Below are 20,953 nucleotides of genomic sequence, written 5' to 3'. Positions count from 1 at the left end.
CTCTGTATTGACATCTGTTGGCGGACAAAGTGATTGATTTAACCTTCTGTTTTCCTGTGGCCGCTAAGGGCCATACTGAGGTGTTAGTGCAGTGGCATCCTTGCTCTGGATGGTGCGTATGTTTTCTGAACTTTTCTTTATTTGAGATTATTTTGCTTGGGAAACAACTCTAAGCTGAGTGTGAACTCAAGGCACTTACAAAGTAGTTAAATGTTTGGCCAGTGTAGTGCATTGGATATCATCTAAAAACTAAATCACACAACTATAATCACCCTCTCTGCAATAGCAATAGAATGTTTCCAATTTGTTCAAAATGTTGTATGCCATTTGGAACTTCGATCATGCTTTTTTAGATAACTAGGTAAGTTAGTATTTGTTCCATTCACAAAAACAGGCAGATGAATGCATGTTCTCATGCAATAAAAGTCTATAAATACATACGAAATATAGTATATGGATCCCATGTTTTAACTAATACTGATCATTAAATGATTACAGGCATGACTGAAGATTCCAGTGCTATTTTTCCCAAACACATACTTGCATTCAAATTATGTCTTTCTGTTTGTCTCACAGTGGGATGAGATGGAAAAACACCTGGGAGCCAGAGGCACACATTTGTTGACACCATCCAGTGTGGTAATGTATTTTATATTGCTGTGTTTATCAATTTTTATCTAACCCCTAAGCCTTTACCGGAGGGGTGTGCTACAAAGCCGGATTTAGGAGTTAAAGAGGTGTGTTTAATTTAAAGCCAAAATAAAAGTTATACTCCGTAAGATTTTTATCTAGTTGATCTTTAATCTAACTGTCTGTTAAGTTCCTATCTATCAAACAGTGAGATAAAACATTGTTGATTGAGCATATGACCCATTGATGAAAGCTCTTGTATTTGCTGCTTTGCCCTGTAACACTATCAGAGAGGCTATGATATTTCCCACGCTGCAGCGTTTCTTTTACTCAGGACATGGGAGCTTCTGACTCAGTAGTACTGAGTTCAGACCTGTGTGCATTTAATCTTTTATATACAGTCCATGGTTTGTATAAGACATGGTCCTAGGTCCGACATTTTAAAAATTGATGAAAAGGTAATTCTGCACGCTGTGTGTGCCTGGGCGAGTGCCAACTGCTCTAGCGATACAGATGCTCTCTGTCTGCACTTCTCATAACTTCTGGGTCAAAAACTTGAATCAGAACATACAGAGAAAGCATTGTGCCTGCAATTACATTTTCAGCCACTAAAACCAGATTACAGCTTTTAAGAGGTATGCATAAAGTCTGCTAATCTAAGGGTAACCGCGGGACCGGCGGTCACAATAGTTTGTGTAATTTTTTTTTTAAATATTGGTGTGGGTGAGTGCAGGTAGTCAGGTTTACAATATCCGGGAATCCCCGCCGCCATCTTAAGTGTCGTTCCAATTGTCTGGAAACTGAAGTGAACTTCGTGATATAGACCCTCGGAGGGCTGAGTGATCAAGTGAACATCCATGGTCACTCCGAGGTGGATATCACCCACAGTGCATTGCAGTTCGTCTTCTTCTTCTTCTCCTTTTATTTTCCGGTAGACTGTATGCTTTTAGGGACATCGCGGCCACCCGCAGGACAAAGATATATAAATATATTCCAAAACGCCTCAATTAGGCTATCCTATTTCCATAGGAACAATCTAGTGAATGTATTGCAGTTTACACATTGCTGCTATAACACCGATAGCTGCCAATTATAGGACTATTTAAAACAAATGTTTTTGGTTGAAACTAACATAAATAAGAAAATATGTCGGAGCAAACAATTTACATGTGTAAGTAACAATATCTTGATAATCTGAGTTACCGTGTCGAAATTCAATGTTTGTTATGCTATGGAAATGGCTTTCTGGAATATAGGCTACCTTAGCAGAATGTTATAATTCTGTATTATTTGCATTCAGAACTACCTACGTAACTGACGGTCCATTGCGACTACAAGGGCAAGTGGGTTCCATTTAAATCCCCCGCTCCTCCCCCGCACTCCAAGTTCCCTCCGTGCAACGTATGTTGTTACGTCATACCAAGGGCTGAGGGTAAATGAACGAGGGGAAGTGCAACTACTATTGGAATGCAGCTAGTGAGTGAGTGAGTGAGTGAACCGAGAGAAAAAGAGGGATAGAGTTAAAGACAGCTCTATTTTTTCTTTTTCTTTTTAACAGATCATAACTCACTTTATCAGCCAGACAATTTCCAAACCCCTTTCTGGACTGTAAGCATCTAAGACTTGTTTTTTTTACTCGCCTTCCTCCCCAAACAGGAACACTTCAAACTTTAGGTCATCACCTTAAAGTCAGACATGCTTCATTTTCACCCTCTGGTCTTCCTCTCTGGGAACCATCACCTTACCGTGGTGGAGAGGTTTGTGTGCCCCAATGAACCTGGGAGCTGTGTTGTCCGGAGCTTAGTGCTCCTGAGGGGTATACTACGAAGCAAACTCAACAGAGCCCGGCTCTCTTTTTTTGATCTGGTTCAACATAACACATACCCTCGCTCAGAGCTAACCGGTATCACGAAGGCAGTTATCAACCTCTTATGTTGAACGAGGGTTTCAGCTTCAGGCTCTCTGCGCGTCCCCATGAGAGGGGGCGTTTGGCCGTCATTTGACTCTGCTTCCGCACAGACTGGACTGATCTTGTGCCGCTAACTTTACACAAACGGACTGATTGTGAGCAGCTGAGTAAAACAAAAGTGTGTCGCCAACTTCATTCAAGAGGAAGAGTTTGTCAGTCTGAATTATTACAGCAGAAAACAGAGAGCCGAAAAAAACTCTTACTGCAAATAGGCTAAGGAGAGTGGAATGCTGCCAGCATGGAAATTATTTATTTATCTTGCCGATCGTTCTCGCAGTGCGTAACGTGACATTATAAAACAATGAAACGTTGAACTCGGATTTAAACACTAGGCTATACCATTTAGCCTAATAGGCTATATATAGGCTACTTTGCTATATTTATAGCACTACGCCTATAGTCCCATACTTAAGAATGTAATTTAAGTCTGACACTGTCCCCAAATGAATAGCCTATGGAAAATCATTTAATTTTGGGCCACATCATAATGAATACAATTTTGATTTAGACTATTAGCCTTTTATTTGAATCTTACAAATACCAATAGGCATACATTAAAAAACCTGTAGTCTGGAGGACAAATATGAACTGTGAGAAGCTTAACCTGCGAGTCTGCAACGATGTCCGAACTGTAACAGCTGTCACCTGTCACGTCCCAACTGTAATCGCTACTTATGAAAAGAAAGAAGCCTACAGTGAAATAATGTTGCAAACTGTGATTTTATAGAACGCTTTATTAAGAGCCAGTGTGTGTAGATCGCCAGGTAAAATCATTTGAGGTGAGAGCATAGAGTGGCGCTGCATACAGTAGGCTATAGGTGTGGGCTATTTTACATTTTCAATAACTGTATGCATGTGGCAAAAAGCCCGAGCGCGATGTTACAGTTCACTCTGCTGTAAGCCTAATGTCACGGCTTCGTTTCGTTCATTAACTTACTGATCAATACATTTAGATGTAACAGTTTCCTCAGTGAGAATGTAGCGCTCAGACAATATTGTCAGGTCCGCGAGATTTCTAAATGTGTAGTTTCCTTGAAGGGCAGCGCTCTAAGAGCCGAATTTAAGCTCAAACTCTGGAACAAAAACTGCTCTGAGCAGGTTAGCCGTGCAGCCTCTGTTACCACGGTGATCTAGCCAGGTAGAAAGAGAGCTACCTTTCGTGATACTGAAAATTCTGGCTTTAGACCGCTTTAGACTCAACAGAGCTCGCTCAGCCCTTAATCTCGCTTCGTAGTATACCCCTCTGTTAGGGTCTCCCAAGGCAAAGTGGTCTCAGGTGAGGGGCCCGACTAAGAATGGTTCGAAGTATTCGTCCTTCTTGGGGACCCTGAACGGAGACCGGCATGGGGCTCAGGTAGGGGACGCCATAGTTGTGCCATGTCAGAGGCAAATCAGTGGGTGTGGGTGCTATTATTAGTCAATTACTAATATTATTTCTAGTATTATGATTATTGTTGCTGTGTTTCCCCCCATCTTAATCTCATAACCATCTCTTGCTGTGCTTCTAACCCTTTCTCTTTCTCTAAACCCATCCAGTTAAGACGGAAGACCACCCACCCGGAAGCTCCATCGAAGTCGTTCATTGTTGCCGTTGTTGTTCATTTTAAGAGTTTGTTATATTTGATTTCTGTTTTGATGTGCCACTATAAAGATAATGTAACTGAATTGAATTGAGTTCATTATTTTATGATACTGTCTTCTAAAACATTTGGGAAATAAGTCTTTACTTTTTCTGGTCCTGTTTCTATATACTTGATTCACATGATTGTTTACAATTCGTCAATTAAAGTACTAAATGGGTGCCCTTTTGCTAAAACATACGCATTTAGTGATTTTTTTTTCTTTTAGAATATTTAGATTAAGCCACCTATAATCTATTTCATTCTTACTACAAGACATTTTATTAATTTTTATCAGTCTACTTCATATTGCACCCGGTTCACGCTGAAAAAGATTTGTTCAATGTCTTAACACTCATCTTCATGTACAGGCTCATGATCTAAATGTATTGTGCTTGGTGGAATGATACCCAATTCAAGGTGATGCCAAATAGAGGGGTCAACTACTTATTGATTCCCCATGAGCCAACACTCATTAATTCAAATAATTGTGTTTTCTTTACTTAATGAGCTCAATACATTGGGACATTTTTGTTTATTTAATAAATGTTTATCACACACTTGGTTGTTAAATTCTCCAGCCGCCTACTCGAAAAACGAACAGTGTACAAAGAGCACTTTGTTTCAATCCCATTGGAGAGCCAAGACCGTCAGCCAGAAGCATTTTCCACACTCAATCGCTAGTTTAAGAATTGGAGTCAACCATTCAAAATAAAAAAACGTAGGCTACTCCTTGCTTAACAAAATAACTATTATGGGGAATGTATTTTGGTATTATCATAATTGAATGATCTAATATGTTTTACCTGCGCTGTGGAATGAAAAACTTAGAACAAGGTAAGGTCAATGTGTGCTTTACATCTACAATGTGAATGTGAAGGTAGTACACCAGTAGGCCTACAAACATCTGAGGCTGGTAGGCCTAAATCCTTTCACTAGTCACTTAATTTTTCTTCTCCCATTTATTTCAACAAACAAATATTTGTATCATTAAACTTTTCACTTTTTTACTGAATTTGGAAAATTAATTTGTTTCATAAGGCACATAAGTACATTACGTCACTTGCAGATTTGGGTGGGTAAATGGCGCTGAACTACAAATGCGCCAACTGGAAGTGAATTCCCATATGATTTTGTTATTGATATCCTTAAAGTTTCGCCAAAAAAGACGAAAGTCTCCTCTACAACTCAACAAAACGAGGGGTTGATCATGGTAAGGCCATCATTATCGCCTCGATTCGAAAGGGGATATTGTAGGCTACCGAAAGGCATTGTGGGCGTTGTAGGCGGGACAGGCGAGTTCAACTAACGTTTGGCCCAGACAAATAGTCAGGCTATTTAATCTCTAGACCAGAATGTCTGATTTTTGCCATAGCCCAGTTAGGCTTTGTATTGCCCTCATCCTCTGGGACCCATTTACGTAATTGTTTACTGTGGAATATATGTTGTATAGGCTAACTAAGGGCATACAATGCATGTAATGTAGGCCTACAGACAATAATGAGCCCTATAAAACAAAATTATAAAAGGAATTAAAATAATTCTATGCAATCATTGTTTCTGTCAACATCCTGAGTTGTCTGCCTCTGTGTTAATTTTCATCATGGACCTCCTCTTTCTCTGCAGTAGGCTAAAGGACAAGCTAATAGTCCTATAGCAATCAAAGCAAAATCAGACAAAACACCTTTACTTCACAAATATTACGATCATGTCACAATATCCACATGTATAAAATAAAATGTCAATAATATATTTTAAGAAATACATTTTTTCAAAGTGATAATTGCTATATATGTTTGGGATTGGATGTGAGCAGCTTAATATGAATCAAGTTTTCAGTGTAGCCTATAGGCAAGGCCTATTCTGCTTGAGCTCTTTCCATTTTTGCAGCTGCAATAGTCTGCTGAGCAGCAATAGCTCTCATCTTTTTCTTTGTTCTCCAAAGTTTGACTAAAATCTTAAAATATATAAATACAAATCAAGCCACATTAGACATTATTCTCCTAAACATGCATGGAAAGTGAATTAAATAAGGGCCACATCATCCTCTTCACCGGCGTATTTCAAAACAGGAAACATGTAGGGTACAGGTAGACGGTTCAAAGTGACATGTTACTCTCCAGGTCGAGGCCTTTCAAACTGTAGGCTGCATTTGTTAAAACTGTACAACACATTTTTAATTTTCTCATACAATTTTCCATATCTCACAAGCCATCCAGAGCTATTTCAGGGTGATAATCTGACAGGGGACAGAAAAATCAATCAATCTATCATTTATATCTTCTCTCTATCCATCTACCAACTCTGTCTATCATCTGTCATCTCTATCTATCGAAAACATTTCTCATTTTATGGACACACACAGACACTGTCTCAAGCGTATGGCTTTAATAGGCTTGATATGCTGTGTCCATGAAATGAGAAATGTTAAATCTTTGTATTAGAGGTAAACAAAATATATCGTTGGAAAGGTCTCGACCTACAATGTAACAATATGCCAGTGTGAGGATTCTACTGGGCTCCTACTCAGAAATACTGACCTTTGAACCTTGACCTTTGTGCATGTTTGAATGCTCATAACTCAGCTTCAAAAGGTGTTAGAAACATAGGACTAACTGTTTTGGAAAGCTCCAGGCCTAGGCTTTCATGTGATATAATACACAACTAGGGACAATGTAAAATTTGGGTGTTTTCTGGATTTCAACCATTTCATTATAAGATATTTCAAATCTGATTACATTAATGTGTAAAGCATAACATACAACACCTCACAGTACTATCAATTTTGAATGTTCAAGTTCCAATTGCTGGAAAAAACTCAAATGTTTGTAGAGAACTACATTTCCCAGAGACGCGCCATGCACTCTAATGCTGTAGTTTGCCATATTTGTAGTTTTTCTCGTTTTTGAGCTAGGGTTAGGGATATGGTCCTCAAAATATTTGTGTACTCAATATAACTTATCTGTTACAGACATAAACTGTGGGTTACAGCCGAACTTGTGGATACAGTGCAACGAGAAGATCTACGTCAAGAATCAGTATAAATAATAGTTTTTTTGTGACATATTGGCTGGTATTGTAGAAATGTGGTATTTGGGTTGGTAGTTCTGGCTGTTTGCAAATTGGGGTAGCTAAAACATAGATTTATTGGATAATATATGACATATTTAGGGAAGCCGATCTCATTATTAAACTAAAGCAATTTAATCTCACGATTTTTTTTTTTAATATGTCGTCTACTTAAGATATTTTAGCCAGAAGTGTTAAAACCGTAGCCGAACGCGCGAGATCCGCTACAACCATGCCCGGCGGAAGTCGTCTGATTTTCCGCCGCGCGGAAGTCGTACTCATGCCCCGCGGTAGTGCAGCCCAGGCGAAGAAGCCCACACTTATATTTATTGTTGTGTGTCGACTACTTCTTCCTTGGCAAAAAGTTAAAAATAAAATATGTTTTCTCGGTATTGGAGAGAACTTTTGATATGCCATTATATTTCGAGTTATAAGGAAAGGTTATTTTGATGTTTGAAATTAAAATAACATGAAAGTAATATTTCAGCGTCCATAACAATGAACTAATGGCAACGGATAAAACCGTAGTGGAAACTTCTTTGTAGCCTAACTATTAAAAGAATGATCTAAGCACATTTCTCATGTGTTACCCAAACGCAGTTTCATTCAGAAATATAGTAGGCTATGAGCATAGGCTGTAACAAGTAGCCAATAACATTGTGCGAGATGATGCAAGTGACATCAGGGCCATATAGGGCCCTGGAAATAAGTGAGACCATTGAAAATGAGTCAAATCAGCATCTCTACATTCATTCATGGAGGTCACTCTCCTCATCCCATTCTCCTCCTCGTTCTCCCTCCCAACGATCCTCTTAGTATACCAAAACAGAATTGGAAATCATGGAACTTTTGAGTGGTTTCTGTAGTTGTAAATGAGACAGGTGATAACACTAATGCTTCCATGACTAGATGAGGCGTGCCAATCTGGCAACTGAAGCCTATAATATCACTCCCTCCACCCTTTTGTCAACCCTAAACTCTGCCATGCTGAGAAAAAATATGTTCTGACAGGCAGTAAAAGACCAATCCAGGTAGACAGAAAGGATGAAAGTAATGAGACACAAAAAAAAAATGTGTGTGGCATACCACGTGGTCAAATCACACAGGCTGGTTCCCGAGAGGTAAACATGCAGATACCCAATTAACTTACTTTCAAAACAGTCCCATGCTGGAGTTCAATATAGCTGGGTTGCCTTACAGAAAGATGGCTTCGATGGATAGCTTGGTATGGGGCAAAGATAGGGAAATAGAGACATGCTGGCCGAGGCAGGAAATCACATTTAAGTTTGAAAGCATTTAATAAAATAATCTAAATTCAATATAAGATCTGCTCATCAAAATCAAATTGTTTCATGTTGCCATATGAAATCTATTAAGATGTCTAATTATTTCAGTAAACATTTTGTTAAAGCATTGTGTATTGCTGCAAGTGGGTTAAAACAAGAGACAAACGTGGGTAATGCCTACTGACATGTGGGTTATGTCTTATAGCTAGTCTTTATGCCAAGGATACATTTCACCAGCTAAAATTAAGCAAATGCTGCCATGTTGATTTTACTCACAAATGTCAAAAAAGGTCATGTCCATTTGCTAAACATAAAGTATGAAAGCTAACAATAACATGTTTCCATTCACATTAGTGATTATGACTGTTACTGCTTCCCCAAAAAGCTGGTTTGCTAGTGTTTAGTGACCAGCAACATATAAGAAAAGGACACAGAAACCAAATTTATAATTTATTATTATTTAATACAAAACAATTTATTAAACAAACTCAAAACTACAAGTGTCTAGAGGACTGGTTAAAAAAATAAAAAATAAAGGAAGCATGGACCAGCCACGCATTGGACCGTCGGATCCAGGACTTCCTCTTTTTAAATCTAACTAATAAAAAGAAAACACGAAAAAATCTAAGCTATCAGCCCTCCGGTTCATCTATCTATCTATCTATCTATAAAGCAAGAAAGCATCACGTGACCCGTGACGTGTGTCTGTCTGTGGCTCGCATATCTCTCTCATTGTTTGTCAGATCGGCCTGAGCTTCCGGATATGGCTTTCGCACGGCAGGAAGGTGTGCATCCTTGATTGATTGTGAGGTTTTTTGGACCAGATATGTAGAAGTTATATCTAAGTTTATATCATGCTGGCAGCGAATACATGCACGCACTGAAGGCCAAAGTAACGACGAGTAACTATCTGAGCGTGTCCGAGTAGTCTCCGGCTAAACCCCGCCTCCCTCTGATTTGATTGGCCGCTGCGACCAGGCGTGGGGGGAGCGGCTGAAAGCTCGAGCCCCCATGGTGGACAGACGAGCTGGGGGGACGTGTAGGAGGAGGCGGATCTAAGTGACCGTGTGGGAGTATTGATTTGGATGAGGTCAGACAGATATGGGGGGGGGGGGGGGGGGCGAGGTTATGTATGGCATTGAATGTATTGAGGAGGATCTTATATTCAATACGGTGTTTGATAGGGAGCCAGTGAAGTTGGTGCAGGATGGGGGTGATGTGACAGATGGCAGGGGTTTTGGTGATAATACGTGCAGCAGCGTTTTGGACCAGTTGGAGTTTATGGAGGAGTTTGTGGGGGAGACCAAACAGAAGGGAGTTGCAGTAATCCAGGCGTGAGGTGACAAGAGAGTGGACCAAGATAGCGGCGCTGTTGGGAGTGAGTGACGGGCGGAGGCGTTTGATATTTCGAAGGTGAAAGTAGGCGGACCGGATGGAGTTGTTGATATGGGTATGGAATGATAGGGTGCTGTCGAGGACGACACCCAGACTCTTAACCTGAGGGGAGGGGGAAACTGAGGAGTTGTCAATGGAGAGGGTGAAACTGGGTTGCTTGGTGAGTGTAGATTTGGAGCCAATGAGGGCTATCTCGGTTTTGTTGCTGTTAAGTTTGAGAAAGTGGGAGGGGAACCAGGATTTGATTTCCTGTAGGCAGGCACAGAGGGAGGGGGGTGGGAGGGTGGATGAAGGTTTGGAGGAGACATAGAGCTGGGTGTCGTCCGCGTAGCAGTGAAAATGAACGTTATGTTTACGGAATATTTGACCAAGTGGGAGGAGATAGATGATGAATAGGATGGGGCCAAGGACAGAGCCCTGGGGAACCCTGGAGGAGAGGGGGGAGGTATGGGATGACAATGATTTTAACTGAATTAATTGAGTGCTGCCAAAGAGATAAAAATGGAACCAGTCTAGGGGTGTGTCGGATATACCAATGGAGGCAAGTCGGTCGAGGAGGATGGAATGGGAAATGGTGTCAAAAGCTGCTGTCAGATCAAGGAGGATGAGAATGGATAAATGTCCAGAGTCAGCTGCCATCAGGAGGTGTTGGTGATTTTTATGAGTGCTGTTTCTGTGCTGTGACGGGGGCGGAAACCGGATTGTACCTGTTCATAGAGGTTATTGTTGGAGAGGTGGGCCTGAATCTGTGATGCGACTACTTTTTCCAGAATTTTTGAGATAAATGGCAGGTTGGAGATGGGGCGGAGGTTATTGAAAATGTTGGGGTCTAAACCAGGTTTCTTCAATAGCGGTGTAACAGCAGCAGATTTGAACTGGGATGGGACGGAACCAGAGGTGAGAGAGGAATGAATAATGGCTGTTATCAGGGGTAGTAGAGAGGGAAGGGAGGCTATAACCAGGGAGGATGGCAGGGGGTCAAGTTGGCAGGCAGATGGTTTGGAAGTCCGGATGAGTTTTGTTAAGTAAGTCGCTGAGGGGAGTTGAAAGCAGGAGAGAGGTACGGAGAGGGGGGGGGATTGGGAACAAAGGGAGGCGGATGCGGATGACTAGACGTGTGAGGGGTCAGTTGCTGGTGGATGGTGGATATTTTAGAGTCAAAAAATGCCATTATGGAGTTACAGTGGTCAGTGGAGTAGAAGTGTGGTGGAAGGAAATCAGGGGGGCGGAGAGAATTGTTGACCACTGAGAACAGGGCCCTGGTATTCCCAGCACCAGAACTGATAATATCTGCAAAGTATTGGGATTTGGCAGATGAAATGGCTAATTTCAGTTAGCGTGTCAATAGCATTTTCCATTTAAACTAGCACGGTCTCGGATAGCTCTGATACCGGTGAATGTAAACATGATCGCTTACACAGAATGTTTTAAATTCGTTAGAAACTATAACACCTAAACAAGCTAGAGACTATGTAAGATGCAAAAATGCCCTTCATTTTTTTTGGAAAGATAAATGCTGCTGCCTTCAAGCTGCAATTAGCAATAAAAAAAAAATTCACCTGCTTTGCCCATAAAGAATAGAGGATTATATGGCGCAACACATATTAAAGAAAGAACAAGTCACATTGATGAGTGATGTGACAGCCATTTCAATGACTGTGTGACACTTATGTGTAGGCTACATCTGTTTATGTGTCCCACTTTGATAGACGGGTTACAATTAAGCATGCATAAGCTATTGCTCCTACGGGCACTGCACTAGTATTTTTACAATTCTTCCTCAGAGAATTCTTCACTGCTCTTGTCCTGTTCGCTCTCTTCACAATCTTCGATACCTTCCTCCAGCATGAGAAAGGAAGGATCTGTGACGACATGTGTATAGGTTCTGGTCACTGTGCCCAGTTTCCTCTGCAGAATGTGTTTCTTCTGTAAAACACAGCAGTGCAGTCCCTTGTCTCCCTCTTCTGTCAGCCCTCTGGGAGAAGCTAAAGTAAGAATTGTAGAAAAAAAGTTAAATAAATTACTGAATTACTTTTCAGCTTTTAACAAACATTTGGACTTAACATGCTTTACATGTCAGCGATTCTGGAGTAAGCTTGTTGTCAAAATCAGCGGAAAATTCAGGAGATATTCAAGCTAGGTTGTGTAAACTGGCATGTTTTTAGCTGCGGCGGATTCTTTGTTTACATACCAGTTAACAGAGCCTATGCTGTGTATTAACAGAGGTTTTTTTTCTTTTCAGTGCATACAGTACTGACAGCAGATCTTGAAGAGATATTCACCGAGTTGTGATTTTGACATCAGGCAATCTAAGGCCAGTTCACACCAAATATTTGGGACGGAAAAACTTGAAACTAGCCGGACTGCAACGTTCTGAAAATGAGCAGTTCACACAGCTGCAACACAAACGCTCTCGCACAGTTAAGAGCTGTAACAGCATCAGCACCCCGCACTCCATGTACATGCGTCCCGTTATATAAATTAGGTTTTTGTGGAACATACTGTGGTTCTCAAGGTCCTCTTTGGCCTGGAGAAGGAAATTGTCCAGTTTGTCCAATGACCTTCTCAGATACTGACAATGCTGGGTCATTTCCTTCACAACGATTGATTTCTCCTCTTCCAGACGCCTGACAAGCATGACCTGGTCAAAGAGACGCCTCTTGGAGCGGAGGCTTATCACTGTTTTGAAAAAACAAACACAGATGTTACAAAATCAAAACACTAAAAATGTTAAAAAATGGTTTCCCCATTTGCCAGCTCGTAAGTATTATGAGGAGGCTCACAATGGTTTAATTGGTGGCTACCATTGCAGCTAACTATTAAAACCTATTGTAAAATCAATAACTGAATTTTTCCCTTTTTGTTAGTTGGAGGGTTAGTGGGGATCAACTCTCTCGAAACAAAAACACACATGAGGAGGAGAGCAGCTACAGTAAAACAAATATGAAGTACAATATAAAAGGTTTTTCAATCGAGCATGGTATGAACAACGAGTACACCCTAAATAAGCCAGTACCAGTAATTTATCAATCTTTCAACAAATATAAACATGTTTCATCTGCCTATCTAGCAGTGTCCCATCCATTTTACTCTCAACAAGCTTCCCTACTATTTCCAGACGATTCAGCGCTTAGCTAATAGTATTGAGGCTCAGATGTTTGTACGATATCTAACTTCGCTTACCATCTCCTTGTGCTTCCCAAGGCAGCATGACGTCATCAGAGAGACTGCATGCTGCTTCATTGTCGATTTTATCTTCACTAGCAACAGTGGTGTTGTAGTGCAGTATCCTCTCTTGGAGTTTCTTTTTTAGCTCTCCAAGTCTCCTTCTTTTCCTCTGCCTTGTTTGGTTGCTGTCTGTAATATGACAATAGTAATTACAAAAAAGATTTTTGGCGAAAAATGAAACTAAACCGTAAGAAAAACTTAAGTGACATATTAGCAAATACCGTTTTGTCTGTAGAGGTCATGCTTTTTTCTTCTGAGAGAGTAGATAATCTCGTCAATTTCTCTCTGGAGCTCCTCCTGGCTACTATGAGCTCCATGTCTCTCTTAAAAAAAACAAGCAAAGATGATCATTAAAACACAGAAACCAAAAGTATGGCAAGGCAGTACAAAATGTACACATCAGCCATCATCTTACATACCAGTGGTAGCCCATTGCTTGACTTCTAACACCCACTGCTCTGTTTCCTCGAGTGAGATGTTGAGATCTTGTTTGAGACTCTCAAGGTTGGCTGCCTCCACTTCTGCCCTCTGTGTTGTCTTTTTAGAATATTACAAAAGACACAAATGCATTAATAAACCTTAAGGTGTAATCTGTAGTTTACGTTTAATTTCACCAAGATTTGACCAAGATTTGGTGCCATTTGATATTTGGGCTTGTTTTTATTCATAATCTATCTGCTGTTTGTTTCGTTTTATGTTTTAATCTTTGCTGTATCATTTTCCTTAACCAACATAAGTCAAAACTACAAACTACTTACATGTAAAAGTGAAATGACAAATGTAAAAGTTAACATACAATGCAGAAATCTTACTTTGACAAATCTCTTTGCCAGTGTCTTGTGGAGACTGTCCACCTTCCTGTGGTTCCACCCGATGGCAAGCACAGTAATCATGTCGGATCTTCCTGTAAAAACAAAACAGAAGACATACATTGAAATCAATTCAATTCACATCTTGGATCATGTCAAAGCATACAATCATCCTTTAACTAACCTGACTTGGTCATGTACTTTGTGGTGAGGGCTGCCCTTGATAGGAAGCTGTTGACCTGCTCCACCTCCTCTCCAACAGTATTTCCTGCTCCATCCTGGCTTCTGCCCCCCCACCTCACCTGCTCCAAAAACAAACAATAGGATCATGCCATTAAGCATTTCAAATCGTATTGATTTTATTTTTTTGCATCCTCAATTAACATTGATGCTAAGAGCTAATTCAGTAAAATAATTCAAAGAAACAATGTAATTTATGATCTTAAAGTAACATTGATTAGTTTCTAAAACACCTGAAGATTAAGAGCATCATAGTAATATTGTTTATCTTTGTTTGTTTTAACTGACTACCTGTTTATCTTTTATACTTAATTTAACCCTTATGTTTTTACTGCACCCTGTACCCTTTGCGATTCTGCATATTGTTTGTTACTTTTAATCTCGTCATCAGTGCTAATGAGGGAAACTACAGTGTCCCTTGAGTATACATAAGGGTTGATTGATTAAATATTTCATGCCAAGCGACTATAGGTATATGTTTCTCAAAAACAATTGAATTGCACACTGTACCTCACATTTGCCAGTGTGAGCCTTGGCATGCATTACAGAGAGAAAAGGCTTCATCTCTGTAAGGGATCGGAGTTCAGGCAACTTGTCTGCCATCTTCTCCAAATATGGCCAATACCTGTAATAGGAAAGGCAGTAGTATTTCAGATGCATGTTTGCATAAATGCAAATAGAGAACCCTATACCTAGGAAATGACCAGTACAAACCCAGCAACCAAAAAAAGAACACCATGTAGCCATCTTTATAAGGGATGCACAAGAGTTAAGAGTTATTTTAAGTGTGTCTTTTGAAAGTTTATTGTTGCTCAAAAATGTAATGTTCAAGTCCAAGTGCTAAAATAACCATGTTAATATTTTCAAGGCCTTTAATACTGGATAAAATAAACATCAATGAAAAATTCAGTTATGATTCAGCAATGGTTATGACTACCTGCAGGTAAGGTCCATGCAAAAGAAGGTTATATTTGCAGCTTGAGCCAGCTCTTTCTGCAGGAACATGGGATAGGCATAGATCTCCCCACGGTAGTGGTTCAGGCCTTGCAGCAACATTCCATGCCTGCACACAGCTATTTGCAAGCCCTCCTCATCTACCTTGGCCCTGGACTTCTGGGACGTTTCCCTTCCTGCTGTGAATGTGGCTGGCCCACAGACATCACGACCAGTCCTCTGAAAGTAAATACAATCTGTTACATGTAGTACTAGGATAGATGAAAAATAAAGTAAAGTGAGATAAAGAAAACCTTACACTCAACATCTGGCTTCTGATCTGGTCTACAAAGGCAGACACTTTAGCATCTTCAGCTATGAACAGTCCTTCAAAAAGCGATGGTTCATCAGTCCTGTTAATTGAGAATAATTTGTTATCACACATGTCAAAATGTAAGAAAAAGAATGATTGCTAAAAGTGAATAACATCCTTAAAGATGTTTGGCATTGAAGTGGTCCATGAAGAGAAATAAAACGTTACTGAAGTATTTAAAGGTGCAGTGTGTAATATGACATCATCAAGAAAGTTCTACAAAGTTCTAGAATGCAAAACTCCCTGGGTAACCCCAACCCTTTCGAATAATAACAGAAGCTACAGTGGCCTTCAAGGACAAGAACAATTCTACATTTTAAACAATGCACCTGATGACATTCCAACTATGACACTTTCAAGATGGCGACAATAGGCCTCGGTCCAAAATATGCAGAAATATGGACATATATGAGACCCCTAAGGGAAAAAATTATAATTCAAAACATTGTTTTCAGCTATTATGCACTAAATTAAATGTACTTATGGATATTATAATTACTTTCTACAAAATCTGCTAGGAAATAAAACCCCAAATTCTACACACTGCAGGTTTAATGGACTGTCATTGTACTTCAACATCACAAGATGGTTTCAAATTGGGTGATGTGTTGGGTTTAAAGTATTAACTTATGGTGAATGTGGAACATATAAGCATTTTAATACACTGTATAACATTACGTTCTGTTTGTAATTCCATGAATATAATTAGGTTTTTGATTGCTTACAATAGTTTTCAAGTTCTGATAATGAAAACATGACATGAGACAAATTATTGAATTTTTAACTGTTAGAGTGAATTTAATATATCATTAATTTTAATGGAAAAATGATTCCACTCACCCCTTGGACTTCTTGAAGCGGTAATGCTTTCGATTTCCATCTACAGATATAGCCAGCATGTCTGGTGTGCATGCTGGACATTGGAAGGGCTCAACCAGGCAGAGATCTTCTTTCTTGAAATTGCAGAAAGCAAACTCTCGAAAGACTCTGTGGAAGGTATCGCCACAGATATGGCCCGTCTGTAAAAACGATGGTATTACTTTGGTTAATACTTTCCGTAATCAAAGATTAGAATATCAAGAATCCTGCAAATAAAAAGAAAGTTCTTACCCGTCCTGTGCGAAGGGATCGATGTTCAAGCATTTTGATGAATGCTTGTTGAGACAAAGCTGGGCTGGCTAACTTCATCTGCTCAAATGATGTGAAGACATCAAACTTGTACAGGAGTTGGCAACTGGTTGTTGCTGGCCAGTATCTGCATCCGAGCAAGTCACTAATACCTGGAGTCCATTTGCTAGAACAACTTGGACAGCACACAGCAGGCAAGCACAATTTGTATGGACCTGAAAACAGACAAACCTATTATTTGAACATGTTCTATACAACACAGCACAAAAAGGATAAGAGTCAACATTTTACATGCTTGACGTCACATCACCTATAAATTACAAAAGGAAGAGGCACCATACCGTTGATAGTCACCAAGACAGTCTGCTTTCCAGGGACAATGGAAAAGTCTTGGTTTGGACCACAGGAGCAGATTTGGGTTGGTGGAGGAATCGGAAGAAGGCACACTGCAGTAAAGAAAATGTCTGGACAGTTATGACATATAATCAAAAAGTACAACACATTGAAACAGTTAAAGGAAACTTTGGACATATTATATTCTGCACCTGCAGATGTTGCACTACACATCATGAAAACAGTGTGAGGGTAAATCTACTATTTCTTTGTATGTACCTTGTTCACCAAGTTGATGTTGGCCACCTTCACCGGACACCACAAAGAATGTGGGGGGAATGGGTTCGAAAAAACCATCAATCATGGCCTCTCTGTCATGGAAGATGTTTTTCCTGTGGATGGTCACGTCACATGCTGAACAGAGAAACTGAGTTCCTGAGGCAACACAGTCGAGGCACCGGACCACAGCGTCAACAGTTTGGCATTGCTGACAGCGATGCCTGTTCACAGTCTCTGCTGCCAACATGGAATTCAGAAGCTCTGGCATTGCAGCCCTGAATTTTCTTTCGCAGATTGTTTGTCTTCTGGTCCATGCAGACATGGTGGGTGTCTCCTCCTCTTCTGCTGATGCAGGGACAGTGACAGAACTCAGCAGATTTCTGAGTGTCTGAAGATGTTGATCTAATATGATATATATATAAAATAAAAGTGAGTTAGAAAAATTGTTACTCGATTCATTGCTCAGGTTGACTGTATTTAAAATGTCACAATTCAATATGCGCACCAAGACTTGGGACTTCCTGAGAAATGTCAGCCGTCTGCGACTCCCCAACATCTAGGAGTTCCCTACGGGCAACAGGCTGAGCTGAAAACACAAATATGGTAATAAAAAAAAGGAGTTAGAAAAATTGGTAAATCATTCATTAAAATGTCACAATTCAATATGCTCACCAAGACTTGGGACATTCTGAGCAATATCAGTCGTCTGCGACTCATCCACCCAAGGGGGTTCCCTAGGGGCGACAGACTGAACTGAAAACACAAATATGGAAAAAAAGGAGTTAGAAAAATTGGTAAATCATTCATTGCTCAGATTGACTGTATTTAAAATGTCACAATTCAATATGCGCACCAAGACTTGGGACATCCTGAGAAATATCAGCCGTCTGCGACTCATCCACCCAAGGGGGTTCCCTAGGGGCGACAGACTGAACTGAAAACACAAATATGAAAAAGTAAAAATTATTGTTGACCAAAGGCATTCAAAATTATGAATGACAGTGTAACTAACTATTTAATATTGCTGACCAGATCGATTCTGCCGAAAATGTTGGGGTACGATGTTCCCATCCTGGTCCCTCTTCCTCCACGTAACACTGGAGCCTCCAGTCCCCCGTCGGTTTCTTGGCTTCGAAGGCTGAAAGTAAAAACAAGGATGATATCATAATCATATCAACATAATGTTCAGGTTTGTGCAGCAGAAGTGTTTTTTTTAAATCAAAAATGGATTGAGGTTAAATCCCATAATGGAGAAATAATAGAAAAGTTTTTACTCTTCTGGCTGCTAGCACATCTGCCAAGTCATTCCCCGCCTTCAGCAATTCCTGCAGTTCACTAAAGTGCTCAGAAGACATTGTTAGACAAAACAAACAAACAAAAAACACAACAACAACAATAACACCACAATAAAAATGTTTGTACTGTGTAACACAGAATAACAAAGTGGCCCTAAAAAGGGCCGTTGGCTTTCTCGTATTTTCTATATCAAAAGGTGCTTGGATTCACAAAGACCTGTAAAAAAACAAAACACAAAATGAGTTGTATAATCATGCTTTTAATTGCTGCCACTGAATTAAAAATACTTCTTAAAGGGACACTGTGTAACATTTTAAGTAATTCATTAGCTCAAATCAATATCCTCATTCATAAATATGTCCTCATTGGTGTAAAATCACCTCTGCCAATAATTGGAATTATCCTCCTGAGCGGAGAATTACAAATATTAATGTCACATTTTGTCCATTGAGCGGGCAAGTCGTATGGAGGAATCCATGTTTTTGGAATGTCATCAGGTGCATTGTTTAAAATAGAATTGTTCTTGTCCATGAAGGCCACTGTAGCTTCTGTTATTATTCAAAAGGGGTGGGGTTACCCAGGGAGCGTTGCATTCTAGAACTTTCTTGATGATGTCATATTACACAGTGTCCCTTTAAAGGGTAACTGCACCCCCTGTTTGAGCGTACTGCACAATTTTGAAAAATGCACTCAGACCATGGATTCTAAATTCTGTTTTAGAACCATTGTTTTTAAACATTCCGACATCAGCAGGCCGACTTTCGGGAGGGAGGGGGGCGCGCGGTGTCTGTGAAGAAGGCGGGCTAGCTGCTAGCTGTCACTCAGGAAGATCTGAATGACATGACTTCCTTGAAAAATCGAGTGACACAAAGTTTAACGGCACTGTCACTACACAATGTGAGCTCTTATGCCACAGACAAATAGGCCGTCTGAGGTGGAGGAGTTTTTTTTTTATTCTAAATTGTTGGCAGGCAATTCAAAAGTAGATGATGTGTCTTTCGTAGTGTTAGGAGACAGAGTAGCGCAAGTGAGTGAGCGGCATTGTGTGTATGTGTGAGCGAGGAGAGCGAGTGGTAGCGTGTCTATCAAGTGAAGTAATGAAAGAGTCCAGGTGTGTGCGCGTGCAAGCAAGATAATGCAGACACACTGCCAGTAGAAGTGAAGGGTGTTAACCCCCGAAATAACATCCTTCGAGGGATGGTATAACAGTAGTAGCTCATGGACCTTTAAAGGGCGTGACCAGCTCGGCTGCGACATGATGACGCACAATCGCACATTAAGACAAAATGTGCTTAATGTGCGTCATTTTTCGAACCCAAAGATAAAACTTTTTTTTTTACAAATCTTAGTAAAGCTCTACAATAATTTCCAATACAAAACATTTCTTAAATTGCCGATATTTAACATATTGCAATTTTTTTCAATATTAACACCAGCATACATGTGTTCCTTAACAACATAGTCATTTAATTCAGCTTCTATCTCAAAAAACAAGTAATAAGGTGCAGTTACACTTTAATGCAGAGTAAATTACAAAAGATATTCCAGAGGAATAAATAGTTTGTGTTCAAAACCTCAGAGTATACTTACAACCAGGGCCCATGATAACAGATAAGTTGCCAGACTCTTGACAACTTGTGTGTATACATCTGAAAGCACTAATATGGACCATGCACGCTTTTATTTGACTTTCATATTAAATTAGAAAATAACAAGAGACCTAAAATGTATTCAGTTTACTGATTTCAGTTCAGCATATCTACAACTGCATGTTTTTCCTTTATGATAAACAGTACATTTTCACAGAATTAAATTTAGTAATGTACATAGTTTAAAACGTGCTGTGAGCAATTACCAATCAAAATAGAAAATAATGCATTAAAAATAATAACATCATTATTCCTGGCTGTTAGTTCCCTATTTACTTGTCTTTTTCATCATGCTGCTTTTAATTTTATGATGGCTGTTAACTTAGGTATTGTATTACGTTTATTGCTTCTTTTAATGCTTCTTTTAATTACATTGATATGATGGATGTTATATTGGAAATAGCACCAGCTAGCTAGGTAGCTGCATCCAATAGCTGCCACGTTAGCATGGCACGTTAGCATGTGAGCTAGCCCCATCCTAAAAGGTAATAGTAAAATAACTTCAGTGGCATCCGCAACTGATTGTGTCAAACGCATCTACACACGACCACGGAAAATCAGGAAGATGACAACAGAAAAGCACGCAAATAACCCATAGATAAATAACCATATAAAATGTAAAACACTAAGCAGCCAACTTACCAGGACCACGATGATCAGCAAAATGGGCCGAAATGTGCGCATTTGCCCCCTCCCTCTCTTGTTTCGTCGCACATT

General features: G+C 39.9%; 2 protein-coding genes and 1 long non-coding RNA gene across 3 annotated transcripts; all 3 read right to left on the bottom strand.

Moving 5' to 3' along the window:
- Positions 1 to 11,721: 11,721 nt before the first annotated feature.
- Positions 11,722 to 16,494, bottom strand: LOC307250156 (uncharacterized protein). Its single transcript, XM_080027133.1, has 11 exons — positions 16,392 to 16,494; positions 15,498 to 15,591; positions 15,183 to 15,418; positions 14,756 to 14,870; positions 14,190 to 14,307; positions 14,009 to 14,100; positions 13,616 to 13,733; positions 13,418 to 13,519; positions 13,152 to 13,325; positions 12,471 to 12,647; positions 11,722 to 11,953 (listed from the first exon to the last, which is right to left on the bottom strand). The coding sequence occupies exons 1-11, from the start codon at positions 16,448 to 16,450 to the stop codon at positions 11,736 to 11,738; spliced, it is 1,503 nt and encodes a 500-aa protein (XP_079883259.1). The 5' UTR covers positions 16,451 to 16,494; the 3' UTR covers positions 11,722 to 11,735.
- Positions 16,495 to 16,668: 174 nt separating this feature from the next.
- LOC307250424 lies at positions 16,669 to 17,425 on the bottom strand. Its single transcript, XR_013844874.1, has 3 exons — positions 17,292 to 17,425; positions 17,021 to 17,125; positions 16,669 to 16,894 (listed from the first exon to the last, which is right to left on the bottom strand). It is a non-coding gene; the product is annotated as an uncharacterized lncRNA (long non-coding RNA).
- Positions 17,426 to 17,482: 57 nt separating this feature from the next.
- On the bottom strand, positions 17,483 to 18,950 carry LOC307250575 (uncharacterized protein; the record flags this gene model as incomplete). The annotated part of the gene is made up of 6 exons (XM_080027692.1): positions 18,566 to 18,950; positions 18,321 to 18,429; positions 18,145 to 18,225; positions 17,964 to 18,044; positions 17,781 to 17,877; positions 17,483 to 17,636 (listed from the first exon to the last, which is right to left on the bottom strand). Exons 1-6 carry the CDS (start codon positions 18,644 to 18,646, stop codon positions 17,483 to 17,485), a joined length of 603 nt encoding a protein of 200 aa, XP_079883818.1. The 5' UTR covers positions 18,647 to 18,950.
- Positions 18,951 to 20,953: the final 2,003 nt, after the last annotated feature.

Source organism: Ammodytes marinus, assembly GCF_949987685.1.
Source record: "Ammodytes marinus genome assembly, chromosome: 5".
NCBI lineage: Eukaryota > Metazoa > Chordata > Actinopteri > Uranoscopiformes > Ammodytidae > Ammodytes > Ammodytes marinus.
Note: the sequence above shows the minus strand (reverse complement) of the source record. Positions and strands in the feature narration are given on the sequence as shown.